General features: G+C 44.7%; 1 protein-coding gene across 1 annotated transcript; it reads right to left on the bottom strand.

Annotated features, from left to right (window-relative positions):
- Positions 1 to 1196: 1196 nt before the first annotated feature.
- On the bottom strand, positions 1197 to 20932 carry LOC141171745 (prostamide/prostaglandin F synthase-like). The gene is made up of 5 exons (XM_073655389.1): positions 20834 to 20932; positions 15360 to 15564; positions 6554 to 6605; positions 5964 to 6027; positions 1197 to 1307 (listed from the first exon to the last, which is right to left on the bottom strand). Exons 1-5 carry the CDS (start codon positions 20894 to 20896, stop codon positions 1197 to 1199), a joined length of 495 nt encoding a protein of 164 aa, XP_073511490.1. The 5' UTR covers positions 20897 to 20932.
- Positions 20933 to 22932: the final 2000 nt, after the last annotated feature.

The raw sequence follows: 22932 nt of genomic DNA, 5'->3' as shown, positions 1-22932 counted from the left end.
CACAAAAAGTGCTGACATTTTTAAGCCAGAAATGCCAATCCAGACCGAGACTGGATGAAGCTTTCCTGGCGAGGTGCAGGCCACAGAGGAGATGCTCCAAATTCATTAAGTGGCGTGCACCTTTTAAGGGGTTATCCAGGACTATTTTATTTTTTAATATGAGCTTCAAAACTAACAGGCAGGTAATTACTACCAGAGGAAACTACCTGCCTCTTCTACTCGTACACGGCGCCGGCTCAGAGCGGCCACTAACCGCTCATGCCAGTGATTCAGCTGCTCCACTTAAGAGTTGATGGAGTGTGACTGCCAATGTCATAATGACTGACACCTAGCTCCCTGCAGTTAGGCAGCGGGGAGCCGGCTGTCAGTCAGCATGAAATTGGCAGTCACGCCCTGTCAACAGAGCAGAGCGGAAGCAGTAGAATTTCCTGCAGAAGCGGTCTGTGTCGGCAGAGATCGGCGCAACTACTTACCTGTTAGTTCTTAGGCCTGTACTAAAAAAATTTTTAAAAATAGTCCTGGATAACCCCTTTAATGAATTGGCACAACGTACACCAGCGAGCCCTTCATTAAAAACTTTAATGCACAAAGTCAGTCTTAATACATCAACTTCAAATCAACCTATTGTAGAAGATTTGGAGCTCTGTTTCAGAGCACCCCGTGCTGTAGGGATAGTCTTGTAGATTAAATTAATCTTGAAGCTAGAAATTATATGGAAGTAAAAGGCGAAAATTCACTTTAAAGTAAGGGGAGTAGAAAAAGGTAGAATAGAGCAGTCCACTAACAGGTCCTGCTCCATATGAGTTACCTGAGGGCGCTGTCCTTCAGTCACATTTGCAGAAATTCCCACAGTTTTCACTAAGGTTTCTAGAGAAATGTGGTCCCCAGGGGAATCTTGTACAAAATGAAGCAAAACTTTTTCTCCTCCTTGTAAAAAAAAAAAAACAAAAAAACAAAAAAGGGGGATAGAGCAAGTTAAACAGTTTAATTTCAGCTAAATAATAAAAAAAATAGCAGTGATGGATATCTCCTATTAAAACATACTGAGCTGTAGTTTCATAAGAGTTGGGGAGCCACACGCTGTGGACCCCCAGCTCTATGGGTTTATGACAGGTTTTACCCTTCTTCCTCACTATCTTCGCCTGATAAGCTCCATCCTGCCATCTTGTGGTTGTTTTAGATAAAGTCTTACAATTCTAATTTGTGAACAATTCATATAAAATCCTTTTACCTTTAGTGACAATCAACATCCCCCCACTCTGCAGGAGATCTCCACTGAAGCTTCCTTGCACCCCATCTGCATTTGCCTGTAAAATGTAAGGTAGTTGAAATAAAGTCTAACTTAGGTAAACACTATCATCTGTCAAGAAAAACTCATTATTATTATAGCGCCATTCATTCCATGGAGCTTTACATGTGAAAGGGATATACATACAGTAGCACAAACAATTACAGTAAATTTTGAACAATACAAGCCGGAGGCTGGTACAGGAGGAGCGAGGACCCTGCCCACCAGGGCTCACAATGTACAGGGATTTATACTCTATGGCACATATCTCAAACTCTGGTCAGCAGGGCAACTATATTTAGCCCACAACGCCAGGCAGGCCACCCGCCCGGCATCGCACTTTCAACTGTATCAGCATCCTGGATGCCGACAAAATTGAAAGCAATGATGGAAGGAGTTTCTGCTGACGCTCCCTCTCCCATCATTCTCCCTCTACATCTGACGTTTCAGCGCAGCGGGCGCGATGATGTCATTACAACGCACCCACTGTTCCAAGCAGTGCAAAGGATCAGAAGATGCACTGCAGAGACTGGAGCAGGGGGAAGTGGAATGAGGAGAAGGGGGTATTTTTTTTTGTTTAATGTGGGGCCTATTATACTCTACAGAGGATCATGTGGGACCAGCTATGCAGGGCCCATTACTCCGCACAGAGCGCTATGCGGGGCCCATTACTCTGTGTGAGCAATCATACTGTGATGGGGTCACCATAATATGGAGGAATTCACTGTGGAGGTATCTTACTGTGTTTGGGAGTGGGGGGGGGCACTTGTTTGCATTAGACTTTATGATCTGTATTATTCAAGGCTTTTAACTTTTGTTATTACATATTTAAATTAGGCCATATGCTTTCTACAGCTCTTACATAACATATTCCAAATATTTTATTCTAAGATCTATTACTTAAAATTTACTTTGTTTGTAGGACAACTACTTTAAGGCTAGTTTCACATGTCTGTCCGTATATTTCCGGTAGTGGAGATATCCGTGTCCGTGTGTGTCACACGTGTGGCAACCGTGTGCCGCATCAAGAGCGCACGTACCGGCGCTTGGGAATCAGTGTACAGTTAGTGCTATTCCCAAATGCAGGGTGCTGAACACTGCCCTCATTATTGTCCCCCGCAGGCACTGTGATCGACACCAGCAGGGACACAATGGAGAGTAGTATTTTGCTCCCGAAGTGTCCACCTGTAAAAATAAGAATAAAATACAAAATCCTTATACTCACTTGTCCTATGTGTCCCTGGCTGTAATCCATACGACCGCTGAGGCCGAGGAGAATGAGCCGCTGTCGTGAGCGGGCCCCGGAGCTCTGCTGAGCTCAGGAGCAAAGTCCGTCTCTCACTAAGCACAGCTCCAGGACCCGCACATTCTGCCCGGCTCCTCTACTGATGAGTTGCATGGATTACAGCATACACGGGAACACTTAGGACAGGTGAGTATAAGGATTTTTAATTTTATTTTTACAGGTGGACACTGCGGGAGCAGACCCTACTACTCTCATTGTCCCTGCTGGTGCTGATCGCAGCGACGGCAGGAAACCATGAAGAGTACAGAATTCAGCACCCGGCACTTGGGAACAGGGCTAACTGTACACTGATTCCCAAGCGCCGGTACGTGTCACAATGATGGCATCCGTGTTAGGCACGTGTTTACACGGACCCATTGACTTGAATGGATCCGTGTTATCCGTGCTGTCGTTCAAAAAACGGACATGTGAGCTTGTGGAGCACACAGACACATGGTTTGTGGAAACACACTGACATGTGCACAGACCCACAGATTTGAATGGGTCTACATGTGCCAGTGTCTCCGGTACGTGTGGAAACTCAGCACACGTACCGGAAATACTGATGTGTGAAAGAGCCCCAAGTCAGTTTCCATATGACAAGGTTCATGGTTATATTTGAGAAGGAAAAACTTCCTCAATTGGACCTTTTTTTATTTTTTTTAAATAAAGATCAAGGTTGGCCTAGGATGTGAAGCTGTTCATATTGACCTGTGACTGTAATGATATGGTAATTAGCCTGTATTATTGTTACATTATCCACTCTACCTTGGCACACTATTTGCAATCTAATCATGTTTAGCTTTACTTGTTAAGTGTGCGCTGTGTACACATCATCTAATGTGTTTCTAATCCTTTGCTAACACCCTGTATCCTGAGCAAATTCTTGTGCAGAATTGCTTATCCTATTTAATAATGTGAGCGCTTTGGGATATGGACACCTTATGGCTGCGTGCCCACTATGTGTTTTTCAAGTGTTTTTGCTGCAGAATTTCCACAGTGAAAACGCTTAAAAAACACTTGGTAATACGTGCCCCATGGTCCCCAATGATAATCCGCATGTGCTGGGCACATGCTGCGGAAATTTCCACTGCGGATTATCATTGTGGAAAAATACGCAGCATGTCCATTAATTTTGCGGACAAGCAGCGCAATTGCTGCCATTGACTTGCATTGAAACGTATAATATCCGTGTTAGTACATTTGTACACACGGATATTATGCGTTTCAATGTGCGGATGGTACCCAGGTCTGGAGGAGAGGAGACTCTCATCCAGACCCAGGTACCATAGAACCTGTTAAAAAAAGAATTTAAAATAAAAAATAAAGATTATACTTACCTTCTGATGTCCTCCCGGTGTTTTCTCCCCTCCGTCTGGTCTGCTGTATGGGTCGCGGTGTTGTGAAGGACCTGCCATGATGCCATTGAGTCATGTGACCTGACACATGACTCAATGACGCCACCGCAGGTCCTTCACAACACCGCGAACCGCCCAAGACACTGGACAGAGCGGAGAAAACACTGGAAGGACATCGAAAGGCAAGTATAAAATTTTTTACCATTTTTATTCTTTTTTTTTAACTAACTTGGTCACACTACTATAAATCCATGCCGGTTGCATGGATTTATATAGTGTGAACAAGTTGTCAAGCACTTTCCAAGTGATGCTAAAATCGCTTGGAAAAGCTCTTGATAACCCGCATGCAGAAATGCATGCAAAAATGCTTGACAAATACAGTACAGACCAAAAGTTTGGACACACCTTCTCATTTAAAGATTTTTCTGTATTTTCATGACTATGAAAATTGTACATTCACACTGAAGGCATCAATACAATGAATTAACACATGAGGAATTATATACTTAACAAGAAAGTGTGAAACAACTGAAAATATGTCTTATATTCTAGGTTCTTCAAAGTAGCCATCTTTTGCTTTGATGACTGCTTTGCACACTCTTGGCATTCTCTTGATGAGCTTCAAGAGGTAGTCACCGGAAATGGTTTTCACTTCACAGGTGTGCCCTGTCAGGTTTAATAAGTGGGATTTCTTGCCTTATAAATGGGGTTGGGACCATCAGTTGTGTTGTGCAGAAGTCAGGTGGATACAAAACCGATAGTCCTACTGAATAGACTGTTTGAATTTGTATTATGGCAAGAAAAAAGCAGCTAAGTAAAGAAAAACGAGTGGCCATCATTACTTTAAGAAATGAAGGGCAGTCAGTGCAAAAAATTGGGAAAACTTTGAAAGTGTCCAAGGGCAGTTGCAAAAACCATCAAGCGCTACAAAGAAACTGGCTCACACGAGGACCGCCCCAGGAAAGGAAGACCAAGAGTCACCTCTGCTTCTGAGGATAAGTTTATCCGAGTCACCAGCATCAGAAATCTCAGGTTAACAGCAGCTCAGATTAGAGACCAGGTCAATGCCACACAGAGTTCTAGCAGCAGACACAGCTCTTCAACAACTGTTAAGAGGAGACTTTGTGCAGCAGGCCTTCATGGTAAAATAGCTGCTAGGAAACCACTGCTAAGGACAGGCAACAAGCAGAAGATACTTGTTTGGGATAAAGAACACAAGGAATGGACATTAGACCAGTGGAAATCTGTGCTTTGGTCTGATGATTCCAAATTTGAGATCTTTGGTTCAAACCACCGTGTCTTTGTGCAACGCAGAAAAGGTGAATGGATGGACACTCCATGCCTGGTTCCCACCGTGAAGCATGGAGGAGGAGGTGTGATGGCGTGGGGGTGCTTTGCTGGTGACACTGTTGGGAATTTATTCAAAATTGAAGGCATACTGAACCAGCATGGCTACCCCAGCGTCTTGCAGCGGCATGCTATTCCATCCGGTTTGCGTTTAGTTGGACCATCATTTATTTTTCAACAGGACAATGACCCCAAACACACCTCCAGGCTGTGTAAGGGCTACTTGTCCAAGAAGGAGAGAGATGGGGTGCTATACCAGATGACCTGGCCTCCACAGTCACCAGACCTGAACCCAATCGAGATGGTTTGGGGTGAGCTGGACCGCAGAGTGAAGGCAAAAGGGCCAACAAGTGCTAAGCATCTCCGGGAACTCCTTCAAGATTGTTGGAAGACCATTTCCGGTGACTACCTCTTGAACTCATCAAGAGAATGCCAAGAGTGTGCAAAGCAGTCAAAGCAAAAGGTGGCTACTTTGAAGAACCTACAATATAAGACATATTTTCAGTTGTTTCACACTTTTTTGTTAAGTATATAATTCCACATGTGTTAATTCATAGTTTTGATGCCTTCAGTGTGAATGTACAATTTCCATAGTCAAGAAAATACAGAAAAATCTTTAAATGAGAAGGTGTGTCCAAACTTTTGGTCTATACTGTATATATTTTCTGCATAAGTATATTCTCACCTTGGTGACAATATCTCGAACCTTTTTCCCAAGAGCTGCAGGAACTATAGAAAGAGCATTATACCTACAATGAGAAATAAATATAAGTGAACCCTCAGTATATTGCATAGAAAAAGATTCCCTAATATAGTGCTCCTAGCAGAAGGTTATGTGGCCACGGGTATTTAAAAAAAAGATTTATTTATATGTATGTACGTTTTTTTTTTTTTTTTTTTTAATAGCATAAAACAGAAACACATGGCTTTAAAAGGGTACCTGTCACAAGGGCTGTCATCACTGCAATGATTAGGAACTTCAGTTTGAATCGCTTTTGCCAGTGAATAATTCCCCCCTTATTCATGTTTTTTTGGGACTAATTTATTGGATATGACCATACACATCTGCGTGCTTTTAAATAAAATAGTACTTTTATACGAAGATTCGAATGCTGGATTTCCCCTTTTCCTGTACTTTATATTTGGAAAACTTGGGGACAAGTTTCCTTTAAACGAAAACTACGAATTAGCCCACCTCTGCTTAGGTTAGGACACAAGGTTGTCTAATATAACCATCGGTCGTAGCCCAACTTTATGGACTTTTCAGACACCGACCTCTTGAATCCCAGCTCCTTGTAGCTCTGCTTGGATTCATCCAGATATAATTCTGAAATAAAGCAGAGATTTGTAGTTACACAACATCAAAAGCCGGAAAACTACAGAGAATAAAAGGCAGCCGAGTGCTGCTGAGTTTACAAGGCGTGATGTTCATTAACAAGATAAGGGAATGGCAATCAGGGTTGTGCAAAAAGCCATAAACCTATTGCGCAAAACCTGGAGTAATTCAAGGACGACTTATATCATATGCCCACCACAGGCTGAAGCTCCTCCTTGGATGCATCATGTCATGACATTGCATAATTAGCTACTTCTCAATAAAATGTTATTAACCATTCCTTCCTTTATTAAGGGGGATAACAATAACATCACAGGATTGTGGGAAATCTTATTTTCTGATCATTTTATTTCACGTACAGTCTGCAAGACATAGGTGCTGTTTATGCAGATTCCCCTTAAAACAATGCAGTATCTTATGTTCTGTGGGCAAAACTACTGTGTGCATTCTTACAGCACTTAAGGGGTTATCTAGGACTATTTTTTTTTTCAGCAATCACACCCCTTCGAAAAAGTAGCCTGGAAGAAAAGCTGCTCTGTTGATGTGGAGCAGCTGATTCGCCGGCAGGCACAGTGGCGTGTAAAAGTTTGGGCACCCCTGGTCAAAATTACTGTTATTGTGTACAGTTAAGCAAGAGATATCTAATAAATATAATCGTCTTATCCAGTCTGTCTCTGTCTGTCTGTCCAGGAAATCCCGCGTAGCTGATTGGTCCGGCCGCGGCCAATCAGCGATGCAGGATTTCAGAAAAAGATGGCGGCCGTTAGCCGCTCATCTCCCCGCTGCTGGCAGCACAAGTACCCCGACGGGCGGCGCCGCTAACCTCCATGCGGCTACCGTCGGGAGATCAGCGGCTTGGGCCGCTGATCTCCCGACGGCATGTGTGAAGGGAGGGACGGCTCCACTGCCCAGTCCTCAGTAATACGGTTCGCTGATTGGCACCAAATTTAAACAACGCTCTGCTGATTGCGCCCGGTCGGCCGCATACATATTCTAGAATACCCGATGTGTTCGAATCGGGCCACCATCTAGTACATATATATATATACACACACACACACACACACACACACTGGGTACGGAAAGCATTCAAACCCCTTTACATTTTTCACTCTTTGTTTCATTGCAGCCATTTGGTAAATTCTAAAAAGTTCATTTTTTTCTCATTAAAGTACCCTCGGCACCCCATCTTGACTGGAAAAAACAGAAATGTAGAAATTTTTGCAAATTTATTGAAAAAGAAAAACTGAAATATCACATGGTCATAAGTATTCAGACCCTTTGCTCAGTATTGAGTAGAAGCACCCTTTTGAGCTAGTACAGCCATGAGTCTTCTTGGGAATGATGCAACAAGTTTTTCACACCTGGATTTGGGGATCCTCTGCCATTCTTCCTTGAAGATCCTCTCCAGTTCTGTCAGGTTGGATGATGAACGTTGGTGGACAGCAATTTTCAGGTGTCTCCAGAGATGCTCAATTGGGTTTAGGTCAGAGTTCTGGCTGGGCTAGTCAAGAATGGTCACAGAGTTGTTCTGAAGCCACTCCTTTGTTATTTAGCTGTGTGCTTAGGATCATTGTCTTGTTGGAAGGTGAACCTTCGGCCAAGTCTGAGGTCCAGAGCACTCTGGAAGAGGTTTGAATCCAGGATCTCTCTATACTTGGCCGCATTCATGTTTCCTTCAATTGCAACCAGTCATCCTGTCCCTGCAGCTGAAAAACACCCTCATAGCATGATGCTGCCACCACCATGTTTCACTGTTGGGATTGTATTGGGCAGGTGATGAGCAGTGCCTGGTTTTCTCCACACATACCGCTTAAAATTATCACTAAAAGTTCTATCTTCGTCTCATCAGACCAGAGAATCTTATTTCTCATAGTCTGGGAGTCCTTCGTGTGTTTTTGAGCAAACTATGCAGGCTTTCATATGTCTTTCTCTGAGGAGAGGCTTCCGTCGGTCCACTCTGCCATAAAGGCCCGACTGGTGGAGGGCTGCAGTAATAGTTGACTATGTGGAAATTTCTCCCATCTCCCTTCTGCATCTTCGGAGCTCAGCCACAGTGATATTGGGGGTTCTTCTTTACCTCTCTCACCATAGCTCTTCTCCCACGATTGCTCAGTTTGGCTGGACAGCCGGGTCTAGGAAGACTTCTGTAGTCCCAAACTTCTTCCATTTAAGGATTATGGAGGCCACTGTGCTCTTAGGAACCTTGAGTAATGCAGTAATTCTTTTGTAACCTTGGCCAGATCTGTGCCTTGCCACAATTCTGTCTCTGAGCTCCTTGGGCGGTTCCTTTGAGCTTATGATTCTCATTTGGTCTGACATGCACTGTGAGCTGTGAGGTCTTATATAGACAGGTGTGTGCCTTTCCAAATCAAGTCCTATCAGTTTAATTAAACACATCTGGACTCCAATGAAGGAGTAGAACCATCTCAAGGAGGATTACAAGGAAATAGACAGCATGTGACTTAAATATGAGTGTCTGAGCAAAGGGTCTGAATACTTATGACCATGTGATATTTCAGTTTTTCTTTTTTAGTAAATGTGCAAAAATTTCTGCATTTCTGCTTTTTTTTCAGTCAAGATGGGGTGCAGAGTGTACTTTAATGAGAAAAAAAATGAACTTTTTAGATTTACCAAATGGCTGCAATGAAACAAAGAGTGAAAAATTTAAAGGGGTCTGAATACTTTCCGTATCCTCTGTATGTATGTATATACACACACACACACACATATAATATATTTTTTTAACTTTTATTTTTTTTGCCTAAAATAGAAAGGAAATCTGTCTTCTTAACTTTAGAACCACAATCATAAGTCACTGTATTAGCATAGTCACTCCCAAATTATCTATATACTACACAAATCTCCTTAGAGGCAATACCAAGGAGTACATAGGAGTCCAGACACAAGCTAAGCGATAAAATATCTACATTTTTATTCAATAATAATTAAAATGTACACAAAATGAATAAAATTAAACAGGAAAATTGATTAATAAATCAGCACCTGGGCTTATGCAAGTGGGTTACAACACAACGGGCTGTATGACAGATTATCCAATACAATTGTATCAAAATGGAACAGGTGATACTAGGGCTAGGCTTCCTCCAATCAAAGTTTCAATATGTTATTCAAAGCTATCTCAAAGTGTCAATGCAATAAAGTATCAATGCAGTAAAGTGACTGTGTCAGTAGCCTTGAATAGGTGCCTGAGCGGTACCTCATAAAGTGACCATGCTCGCAGCAATCATGTCTTGACTAGATCCCTATCAGACCGTGCCCATTAGTAAGTCCAGGTCCCCAGATATTCCCCATTGGGCATAATAGATAGTGTTAAACCAGACCATTACCACCGAGACAAATATAAATAAGGATAAGCCATTAGATGGAACTACTTACAGCCGAAGTAAACGAAACCAGTGTCCCACGCTAAGCGGTGCTGTACCCCGACGGCGCCGTTTCGCCACGCTTCTTCCAGGGGGCGTTAACCTTATTGAAAGAACTTTAGGCCTTTTATAAATCATTTCATCTTCAACTTGCTCAACTGTTAACTGTTCACAATAACAGTAATTTTGACCAGGGGAGCCCAAACTTTTATATGCCACTGTAGTGGTCACTGTTTTCTTTTTACTGTGAGCCTAAAAACTTAGTCCTGGACAACCCCTTTAAGTAAGGGGGATACAGACCAGCGTAAACAGTAAAGATCCTAGTTACTTACCGGTAACGGGATTTTACAGAGCCCATGACAGCACCACCTGAGAGAGGGTATCCGCCCACCAAGGACAGGAACCTACTGAATAAAAAAGCGGTACCTCTCCTCCGCATCAGTTTTGTTTCAGAGCATGAGAGGGCCTCCGAAGACAGGTTAATACATAACCACCACTTCAATATTTGTACTAAACACCTTAAAAAGTGCACACCATAGTGATAAAGGGGAGGGAATTAATAGGGTGCTGTCATGGGCTCTGTAAAATTCCGTTACCGGTAAGTAACTAGGATCTTTTCCCCTTCTCCGATGACAGCACCACCTGAGAGATTTATAGAGATCAAATACCAGAGGGAGGGATCACCGCTTGCAACACCCTTCTACCAAAGGACAGATCAGTAGAAGAGGAAAGGTCAAGACGGTAATGTCTGTAAAATGTAGCGGGGGATGACCAAGTTGCCGCCTTACATATGATGTCGATGGGCACATCCGCCTTCTCAGCCCAGGAAGCAGCTACCGCTCTGGTGGAATGGGCCTTCAGGTTCTCTAGAACCGGCAGATTGCTACAAGAGTAGGCTAAGGTAATAGTATCCCTGACCCATCTAGCTATGGTCCCTCTTGTAACCTTAAGTCCTTTCCTAGCCCCCTGAAAGGATATAAATAAGGCGTCACTCTTTCTCCAGGCTTTTGTCACTTCCAAATACTGGACTAACACCCTCCTAACATCTAAGGTGTGAAGCTTATGTTCCTCAGAATCCCTAGGATTAGGATAGAAGGAAGGGAGAGTGATTACCTGCGCCCTATGGAACTTGGAGGCTACCTTTGGAAGATAGGCCGGGTCTGGTCTTAAGATTACTCTATCCGTACATACTTGAGTGAATGGATAGTTAACGGATAGTGCGTGTAAGTCACTCACTCTACGAGCTGATGTCAGGGCTACCAGTAGAGCAGTCTTTAAAGTTAAGATTTTTTCTGAAACCTTCTCTAAGGGCTCGAAGGGAGGTTTGGTTAATGCTTCCAGAACTAAATTAAGGTCTGAAGGAGGCATTCTTGGAATAGGAATAGGTCTGGATCTATGACAAGCTTTAATAAATCTAATGATCCATCTATTTGCTGCCAAGTCATAATTATACAGTGCCCCCAGAGCTGATACCTGTACCTTAAGAGTACTGGTGGCTAGTCCCATGTTTAACCCCTTCTGGAGGAATTCTAGTATGGCCTCAATAGGAATCCTCCCTTTGGCGGACTGACCCGAGGTAGACAAGAACTTAGCCCAGGTTCTACCATAGATTCTAGTTGTTATCGGCTTTCTACTTGCCAGAAGGGTAGTAACAAGATCCGGAGAAAACCCCCTTTGCATCAATAGCGACCTCTCAAAATCCAGGTCGTCAAATGCAGGCCCGCTCTTTGGGGATGACAGACTGGGCCCTGCCTGAGGAGATCCGGGATGTCCGGAAGAACCCATGGATCTGCTTGGGACATTCTCTTCATCCAAGTGAACCATGGTCTCTTGGGCCAGAACGGGGCGATCAATATAACACTCGCCCGTTCCTCTCGGATCTTCCTCAGGATAGTAGGGATCAGTACTAAAGGGGGAAAGGCATAAGCTAGAGTAAAATCCCACGGAATCTGCAGCGCGTCCACCGCAAACGCCCCCTCTTTTGGATTCAGGGAGCAAAAGGTTTCGGTCTTCCGATTGTGTCTGTTTGCAAATAGATCTATCTGGGGCTGTCCCCACCAACCCACAATCTGCTGAAAAACGGCTGGATTCAACTCCCACTGTCCTTGTTTCAAGATGTGACGACTCAAGAAATCGGCCTTTATGTTCTCTTCCCCTTTTATATGCAGTGCCGAGAGCGTAACCAGCCGACTCTCGGCAAACCTGAAGATCTGATCTGCTACTAACATCAGAGGGAGAGACCTGGTACCCCCCTGATGATTGATGTAGGCGACTGTTGATCTGTTGTCTGACATTATCCTGATGTGAGGACCATGAAGAACAGAACTGAATTCTTTTAGAGCGTTTCTGGCTGCCAACAGCTCTTTCATGTTGGAAGAGAGACTTGTCTCGCTGTCCGACCAGAGGCCTTGTACAGAACGATCCCTTAGGTGAGCTCCCCAACCTTCTGCACTTGTGTCTGTTGTAATTGTATCCGACACCTGGAAGGTCCAAGGAACCCCCAAAGATAGGTTGACCGGACATGTCCACCAGTCCACTTGCTTAAGCTGCTTGCGCTGCTTTGATGGATGTGGCTGCTGCTGTACCTCCTGTGGCGGTGACAGCTGCTGCCCAGGTGACTGCGGCTCCTCATTCATCATGGCGGGGATGCAGACACCGCCATCTCTGATTGCTCCCCATCCTTAAAAGCAGTAGGGCTCCACCTCTTTTAGGCTCTTCCCCTTCCGGCAGCGTGCTCAATTCCATTTCCCTTTTTTTTTTAAATTTAGCCAGCTGGCGCGCTACACCGCAGATCCGCTCCTTTCTGCGCGTGCGCAGCCCAGCGGCACCCAGCGCGCTTGCAGCGGGATGACAGCTTCCCACCCGCACATGCGCAGCCCGGACTTCCGGCGCGCTCCGTCACAGGATGCGACACGACCCCCACGTGCGCAGACCTGGAAGACCTGCCGGCCGGCGCGCTCAGCTCGCTTTGCGAGGCGCAGACCCGGCCGCAGGCACCGGCGCACGCGGGGAGGAATCCAAAAAGCAGCACCTCCTCCCCACATGCAGACCCGGGCAGCAGCCAGATGGGCTGGGAACAGGGACCATCTGCTGCTTCCACGGCCTCCAGGCCGCACCGTCCATAATCCAGGTGCGTGAGGTACCACCTGGTGAGGCTCCCATAAGGGACAGGAACCAAAACTGATGCGGAGGAGAGGTACCGCCTTTTTATTCAGTAGGTTCCTGTCCTTGGTGGGCGGATACCCTCTCTCAGGTGGTGCGGTCATGGGAGAAGGGGAAAAACATATTTTGTTAACTGCCAAACAAGTTGTTATGGGCTTGTAAATGAGAAGATTGTGAAAATGATCTGCAGTAGTGACTCCTAACCAGATCTTTGCTCCAACATCTGATAATTCAGCACCTATTCTTAGACAAGAGCAGCTACAGTTATATGAAAAAGGTTGGGCACCCCTATTAGTCTTAAGCTTAATGTTTTATAAAAAGTGGTGTTTTTGCAACAGCTATTTCAGTTTGAACTATGTAATAACTGTTGGACACAGTAATGTTTCTGCCTTGAAATGAGGTTTATTGTACTAACAGAAAATGTGCAATCTGCATTTAAACAAAATTTGACAGGTGCATAAGTATGGGCACCTCACCAGAAAAGTGACATTAATATTTAGTAGATCCTCCTTTTGCAAAAATAACAGCCTCTAATCGCTTCCTGTAGCTTTTAATGAGTTCCTGGATCCCGGATGAAGGTATTTTTGACCATTCCTCTTTACAAAACAATTCCAGTTCAGTTAAGTTTGATGGTCACCGAGCATGGACAGCCCTCTTCAGATGATCCCACAGATGTTCAATGATATTCAGGTCTGGGGACTGGGATGGCCACTCCAGAACATTGTAATTGTTCCTCTGCATGAATGCCTGAGTAGATTTTTAGCGGTGTTTTGGATCATTGTCTTGCTGAAAGATCCATCCCCTAAGTAACTTCAACTTTATCACTGGTTCTTGAACATTATTGTTAAGAATCTGCTGATACTGAGTGGAATCCATGCGTCCCTCAACTTTAACAAGATTCCCGTTGCCGGCATTGGCCACACAGCCCCAAAGCATGATGGAACCTCCACCAAATTTTACTGTGGGTAGCAAGTGTTTTTCTTGGAATGCTGTGTTTTTTTGCCGCCATGCATAACGCCTTTTTGTATGACCAAACAACTCAATCTTGGTTTCATTAGTGCACAGGACCTTCTTCCAAAAAGAAATTGGCTTCTCCAAATGTGCTTTTGCATACCTCAGCCGACTCTGTTTGTGGCGTGCTTGCAGAAACGGCTTCTTTCGCATCACTCTCCCATCACTCTCCCATACAGCTTCTCCTTGTGCAAAGTGCGTTGTATAGTTAACCGATGCACAGTGACACCATCTGCAGCAAGTTGATGCTGCAGCTCTCTGGAGGTGGTCTGAGGATTGTCCTTGACTGATCTCACCATTCTTCTTCTCTGCTTTGCTGATGTTTTTCTTGGCCTGCCACTTCTGGCCTTAACAAGAACTGTCCCTGTGTTCTTCCATTTCCTTACTATGTTCCTCATAGTGGAAACTGACAGGTTAAATCTCTGAGACAGGAGAACAACTTGCAAGTGGTCACTTTAAGTAGCTTTTCTCATGATTGCATACATCTGGCTATAAAGTTCAAATCTCAATGAGGTTACAAAACCAAAAAAAGTGCTTTAGTACGTCAGTAAAAAGTAGGTAGGAGTATTTAAAACAAGAAAATGATAAGGGTGCCCATACTTATGCACCTGTCAAATTTTGTTTGAATGCAGATTGCACATTTTCTGTTAGTACAATAAACCTCATTTCAAGGCAGAAACATTACTGTGTCCAACAGTTATTACATATATCAAACTGAAATAGCTGGTGCAAAAACACCACTTTTTATAAAACATTAAGCTTAAGATTAATAGGGGTGCCCAAACATTTTCATATAACTGTATTTAAAATGTAAAGCTTAATAAGACAAGATCATAGAGATGTTTTTTGACATTACAGAAGCTTGATTGATGCCATTGATACTAATAGTGGAAGAATGTAAAGGAAAACTCCAGCCAATATATAATATATACCTTGAGGGGCGAAATATGGCACAGGGAGGGTGTCAGTCACAATTGGTTATTTCATATCATGCTCTGTCCAGTCTGGCCAGACAGACACAACACGGTGTATTCATTTTTACAGGAGTCTTACTTTATCACCAGGCAGCCAATAATTTTCCATGTCAGTGAATGCAAATCAGTACATCAGCTTCCTTGCCATGTCTTGGGGTCTTTGACCAACATGTTGCCTGTAAAAAGCCAAACTTGCCTATATGTACACTTACCCCCTGTGAAAAATTTACCATCTACAAATTCTTCCAGCCCCAAACTCTCCGGTCCAATCCCGATCAGACGGATTTGGTTGTCACCGAACGAATCTTGCAGCTTGGAAACTTCTTTTGCCATCCAGCGGCAAACCTGGCAGCCGAATCTTCTCAGGAAGAACAGGACGCTGGTGTGGTCTCTCCACAGCGACTGCAACTCAACTGTCTGAAGGTGCAAAATGCCAAATGTAATCCCCACAGCTGACTATCAGCAGCGTCCAGACATCTGTATATTCATCATGGTTAGACTCCCCTATGTCCACTGCATCTGAGATACACATGTAACATATACACTGGACATACATGACCTCCCATCATGACCAAGGACTGTCTCAGCACACAAAACGGGTAGATGTCCGCATGGTGACCTGTCACCAGTTTGTATGCATAGCTAATAAAAGAACATTTTAGGATTACCACCTTTCTTCCTCCGAATGGCAGATACGGTGTCCATGCTCCGGATCACAGAACTTACAAGCAGCACAGAACGGGATCTACGCCACAGAAATCTTCAGGCAGGGTACATATCTGGGCAGTGCTACCCTACAGGCCCCCCGAGCTGCTAGGTAGGGCTTTGGGTATTAGACAAGCAGTCTTGATCTACTCAGGGCTCGTACACACAACTGTTATCAGTCAAAAAAAAAAAATATATATATATTTATATATATATATAATCTATCGGATTGTATAAGGCTGACAAGTGAGAGAAAAAAAAAATTCACCATACTTTTCTGGATGAAAGTTTGGACCTATTTTTTATACTATCGCATAAACCTATCCTTAGGGAGACCTGTTAGTACACGAGTTCCTATTAAAAATAAAGCTGTTACACAAATCCCTAGGGGCAGTTGGCCCTTCTACGTATCTGTTATGCCATCCAGTCTGACTTTGGTGCCAGGACACATTACCATTTACATAAACTCTAAGCCAGTCTCTTCTTCAGTCATTAAAATCTTCCAAGACATGAAAGCAAAAAGCGGAGGGAAACCTGTAAGCCTCCTGCTGTATAGGGTGGCTAAGGCAGATAAATACCGCACAAACCAAGGTCTTCTAGGACCACCCTTTAAATTTGGCGTTGCTCTGAATGTGGGCCACTATCAGTGCAATGCACCGTGGAGCTCCCTACGCTTGCACTTGGTGATGCCCTATTCTATTTATGTTCTAGTACCTGTCAGTCAATAATTCTCCACCGAGCAGCATATCATGCTCAAAAATATAAAATTAAAAATCTAGAAGTAAGGCTTTTTTTTTTTTTTTTAAATAATTCTCACTGGTCGCCATCTTTGGCTGTTTTCAGCAGCACTCTGGTCCATGCCGGTACCACGTGACCGCATCTGTAAATCATCAGATCATACTGCATCTTCTGTGTGGAGCGGTGGATGCTTTCTCTATTTACGTCTATGAGACTCAGTATGAGGTCTCGTTAAGTGTCTCATAGGCTAAGAGCAGGTGCAGACTGCCGTAGATTCTCTCATCGGGCCGATTATGCAAATCACACTCCGATCAGTGTGCTCAGATTCTCTCAGATGAGAGAATCGGAGCACAAGTGGAGAAGATGAAGAAAAAAAAAATGTCTGAATGTTCTCCATTCGGTCAGTGATCGGAAATCAGACTGCACTCAGATGTCATCCGAGTGCAGTCCAATGTTTCCCACGCACTCACTGAATTGCATGGCTGAGTGCGATGTGAATATCAGATCAAACTAGAGCATGCATAAATAATTATTGAACAGCTCGATAGACTAACATTGGTCTGGGTGTAATACAATGTTTTGTTGGATTTTATATGGACAGATCATACGGTTGTCTGCATTAGCCCTTACACATTGAGAAAATTCAAAAAGTGACCTCCATTCCATACAGCAGAAAGTGAGGTTCAGAAGGACACAAATGTGGTCATATCAGTGCGCTGCTGAAAACGGTAACCTGAGAATATATTACTGCGCTCATTGGACATACACACCTAACAGCTACCAATGGAAGAAATTAAAAAATTCTGAGTACTCCTTTAAATAAGAGGAAAAATAAGATTCTCTTCAATGTGCAGAATTACATTTTCATACATTTTTGATCCAAGTGACCATCTTTACCATCAGTGTGGTAATCCTGTTTAATTCTAAAAAAGACAAAAAAAATTCAAACTGCTCCTACTCGTTAAAGAGAACCTGTCAGCAGTATTTAGCCCTTTAAATTAAGGCAGGGTTATAATGGCACAGCGAAGCTGATTAATCTGATACCTGATATGAAGGGATCCACTCAGTGGCTGCTGAATACTCACCTTTTCAGAAAATGACGTCTTGTGTGCTTCAGGGCGTAACGTGGGGGCAGGATCTTCTCCCCCCACACCCCAAGCCTCCTCTGCTTCTTGTACAGGTCACTGATTATTCAGTGACCTGACTCAGTTTTGAAATTCTGCGCCGCCATCATTGTGTGGGCGACACGTGCACAGTGAGAGCTGGTGTCTTATGTGCAGGACTTCAATAAAATGGCGCCGAGGCGGCACATGCGCAGATCGAGATTTCGCTTTAGAGTTCGCTTTATTGACATTTTGGGGTAGATCCGATGTTTTAAAAAAAAACGTATTTCTGGCGTTTGGAATTTTTTTCTCGTTACACTGTTTACAGATCGGATTAATTCTTTTTTTTATATTGATAGATCGGGCGATTCTGAACTCTGCGATACCAAATATGTGTATGTGGTTTTTTTTTTTAGTATTTTATTTTGAATGGGGCAAAAGGGGGGTGATTTAAACTTTTATATTGTTTTAATATTTCTAAAAACATTTTTACACTTTTTGCTTGCTTCTATAGTCTCATAGGAGACTAGAAGCAGCAATTGTCCGTACGCCTCTGCTACATAGAGGTGATGAGCAGATCACCTCTATGTAGCAGAAATGCTCCTGTGCTATGAGCGCCAACCACCAGATGGCGCTCATAGCGATCAATACATGACAACCACTGGGGTCTGCTGCAGACCCAGGGTTGTCATGCCCACCCATCAGTGAACCGCGATCACGTGAACGGGGTCACCGATGGGTGGGGTAAGTGACGCAGTTCCGGGGCGGCGCTGTTAGGCTGCGTGCACACGATGTGTTTTTCATGCGTTTATGCTGCGGAATTTCCGCAGCGGAAACGCATCAAAAACGCATGGTAATCCGCACCCCATGGTCCCCAATGGCATTCCGCAATGTCAATGCAAATGCTGCGGATTTTTCCGCAGCGCTTCTGCAGCGCAAATAAATCCGCAGCATGTTCATTAATTTTGCGGAAGCGCAGCGGAAGCGCCGCCATTGACTTGCATTGAGACGCATAGAATCCGTGTCTGTACATTTGTACAAGCGGATTATATGCGGTTCAATGTGCGGATGGTACCCAGTTCTGGAGGAGAGGAGACTCTCATCCAGACCTGGGTACCATTGTACCTGTGAAAAAAGAATAAAATAATAAATAATGTTTATATTCACCTGTCCGGCGGCCCCTGCAGCGCTTCTCCTTCCAGGACCTGAGATGACGTCGCGGTCATGTGACCGCAGGCTGTCTCCCGAGATGCCGGCAAGCCAGGAAGGAACCAGGAAGGAGCGCGACAGCACACGCGGCGGCATCGGAGGTAAGTATAGCTTTTATTTTTTTATTTTTACGGTCACACTATATAAAGCCATGCCGTTTGCACAATCTGCATGCGTTTTTTCTGCCAGGGAGATGCAGAAATGCTGCAGAAATTTTCTGCTTCATTTCTGCATCGTGGGCACATAGCCTTAGGCTAAGTGCCCATGATGCAGAAATGCTGCAGATTTTTTCCGCATCTCCCTGGCAGGAAAAATGCATGCGGATTTTACATGTGTTTTTCCCTCCAGGTAGAAGCGTTTGTCAAGCGTTTTTGCATGCATTTCTTCATGTGGGTTATCAAGCGCTTTTCCAAGCGATTTTAGCAACCGGCATGGATTTATATAGTGTGACCAAGTAATAGTTAAAAAAAGATTAAAAGAAAAAACATTATACTTACCTTCTGATGGCCCTCGGTCTTTTCTCCGCTGCGTCCAATCTCTTGTACGTCTGGAAGTGGTGTGAAAGGACATTTCATGGTGTCATTTAGTCATGTGACAGGTCACGTGACCGCCTATGTCATGGTGGGTCCTTTCCCACCACCGAGAGCCGTACAAGAGACTGGACGCAGCGGAGAAAAGACCGGGAGCTATCATAAGGTAAGTATGTTTATTTTTTATTTTAAATTCTTTTTTTAACAGGTACTATGGTACCCGGGTCTGAAGGGGAGTCTCCTCTTCTCCAGACCCGGGTACCATCCGCACATTGAATCGCTTAATATCCGCATGTGCATATGTAGTCATGCGGATATTAAGCGATTCAATGCAAGTCAATGGCGGCAATTACGCTGCGTGTCCACAAAATTAATGGACATGCTGTGTATTTTTTCCGCAATGATAATCAGCAGCGGAAATTTCTGCAGCATGTGCACAGCACATGTGGATCATCATTGGGGACCATTGGGCACGTATTACCAAGCGTTTAAGCGTTTTCGCTGCGGAAATTCAGCGGTAAAAATGCTTGAAAAACGCAAAGTGGGCACGCAGCCTTAAATGCCGCTGTCAGAGATTGACAGCGGCATTTAACATGTTGACAGCCGCGAGTGGATCGGGATTCCACCCGCGGCTGTTGCGGGCACATGTTAGCTGTATAAATCAGCTGACATGTGCCCGGTTCAGTGTGGGCTCAGCGCCGGAGCCAGCGCTGAACAGGAGGTGATAGCGTGGTGCGTACTATTACGCCACAGGCTGTAAAGGGGTTAAAATACACAGCGTAAAAAAAAAAACCTCACCAAAAACCCATTGTGGGAACGTAGCCTTATGTTCACAGATTTATTGATTTGAATCCAAAACAAACATGTCCCTTATTCTTTTCATCATGGACACTCCGTCCACAAAAAGAAAAAAAAAACTACAGATGTGTGAATAGCCCCATAGACTATAATGGGTTAACGTGAAATACGGATTGAACAGGTATGTGAAAAGCGGAGGTCTGAATGAGGCCTTAGTTGAAGGTGGGTAAGAATAGACTCCCCCGCAGACTGCTGCATGGAGCCCCATCACCTCATTGTGGAGACCACAGCAATCTGAAAGCAGCCCCACAGTTGTACCTCACTTCTGGGTGACTGTACCCACTTTCTGGTATGTGGGTGATCAGGTGAGCCCCATAGTTAGTCTATAGGGTATATAATGTGCAGACATGTGCATAATGACTGCAGAGCATGTATAATGATCACTCACCAGCATTGCTATATAACCAGGCACTGCAGAGAGTGATGAAATCCCCTAATTCATTACCACAGCTGAGACTGCGGATCTGGGTGTGATCTAGACAGCGAGGATAAGGAAACAATGGTATTAAGACCCCAGAACACTATGACCAGACCCCAGCTCACCTCCCCGGTCAGAGCATTCTTCACTGGGAGAGCTCCCAGCTTCACCAGGTCCACATCGCCCATATCGTACGGTGTTTTGGAGAGTTGCTTCCTGGTAGTATTACTACTGGTCCTGCAGCGGTATCCCCTCAGCCAATCACAGCTCAGGACCTCGCCGGGATGGGGTTGAAAGGACGAGCTGTAGAGCCTTATATGGTATGTGGGCGGGGCTTAGTTGTATAAGTCGATACAATGTATCTTTCATAACATCGCTCTGAAAAGATGACACGTGACAAGATAACGGCTCCGGCAGAACTGCTGCTACAGCGGGTGGTGGAACAGTCCTTGTATACTGTGTGTGTGACATGTGAGTGTTGTGTGTATACTTGTGTATGTCGTTTCTATGTGTGTATGTGAGTGTTGTGTGTATACTTGTGTATGTCTTATAAAGTGTCTGTGTGTATGAGTGTTGTGTCTATGTGTATATACTTTATAGTATGTGTGTATATGCTTTATAGTGAGTGTTGTGTGAATACTTGTGTATGCTATATAAAGTGTCTATGTGTATATACTTTATAGTGTGTAAATGCTTTATAGTATGTGTGTATATGTGAATGTTGTGTGTATACCTGTGTATGTTATATAAAGTGTCTATATGTGTTTATACTCTATAGTATGAGTGTATATGTGAGTGGTGTGTGTATACCTGTGTGTATATGTGTGTCTATATACTTTATAGTGTGTGTAAATGTGAGTGTTGTATGTATACCTGTGTATATTATAGGGTATGTGTACATATGAAGGTTTCGTATATACCTGTGTATGCTTGTGTGTACTACATAATGTGTCTAAGGCTATGTGCCCACGATGCAGAAATGCTCCGGATTTTTCCTGAGTGTTTCTGCATCTCCCTGGCAGAAAAAACGCATGCGGATTGTACATGCGGATTGGATTGTACATGCGTTTTTCTTGCTTGGAACATGCAGATGTGAAGCGTTGTTCACATGCATTTCCGCATGCGGGTTGTCAAGCGCTTTCTAAGCGATTTTAGCATCACTTGGAAAGTGCTTGTCAACTTGGTCATGTGGCACCCCAGGGGTCTGGTTTCCACAGTGGTAGAAATACCATGTCTGAGAGCGAGCATGGGTTTTCCTGGTCAGGAGCACTGTAACATGCAACACCTCCTGCCCCAGTCCAGGGAGCTGAGGAACCTGCCCTTTATAAACTGGGTCTGGGGCGGGGTTAGTGAATCAGAGTCTAGTGAGAGTCAGAGCAGCAAGCAAGGAGCTCTGTAGGAGACAGGAGCTGAAGGCCAGGGACTTGAGCTAGCAGAGCTCGTCCTGGCCGAAGACGCAGAGAACCGGACACAGGAGTCCGAGGCTGTGAGGATTTCCACATCCAGCAGCAGAAACCACCTGGCAGGGGATTTCAGGTTCTCTGGCCATAGGAAGCCCGGAGGCTCAGTCACACGCAAGGTACCGGCACCGCCATCGAGGAGGGGAGGCTACCAAAAGCCCCAAGTCACCAGCCATACGGGTGAGCACCACACGGTGCACTCAGGGACGTGGGCTACTACACGACTACAGCAAGGTAGCCAGGAAGAGTGCAGTCAGACGGGAAGGCCTACACCTCCACCTGGCCAGGGGCACTCTTGTTCGCTCACAGACTGACCAGGCCTCTAATGTTAGCCAGTACTCCCGGCAGGGCCTTCTTCATTACCAACAGTAAAGACTCTGAACTGCACTGCACGGACTCTGAGTCATTTCTGCTGCGCCCATGCACCACAACCCTCATCATCTACACACGCTGCCCTGAGGCTATACTCCTCCCGTGGGGAGTTATACTACCCTCTGCTGCGCACCCAACATCAGCCTCAGCGGTCTGCCCCACAGAGGCGGTTCTCAGTGACCGCGATCCACGGGTGGCGTAGTCGGACATTTAAACATTGAAAACCAAATAAACAGATCCGCCACTGGTTTGACCACCCTGAGCCACGGGACCGGGTCGCCACCACGGAGACTACAACCCCCAGCATTACACAGAGACCCGGCTCCGGGTATTCCCCTACACACGGCCCAGGGGGCGCGTCAACTTTGGCGTAGTCGGCAGGATTTTGTGCC

The sequence above is a fragment of the Phyllobates terribilis genome, unplaced genomic scaffold (genome assembly GCF_046119375.1).
Source record: "Phyllobates terribilis strain yellow unplaced genomic scaffold, ASM4611937v1 Scaffold_12__6_contigs__length_324123572, whole genome shotgun sequence".
NCBI lineage: Eukaryota > Metazoa > Chordata > Amphibia > Anura > Dendrobatidae > Phyllobates > Phyllobates terribilis.
The sequence above is the reverse complement of the archived record's forward strand: the minus strand, read 5'-3'. Positions and strand labels throughout refer to the sequence as shown.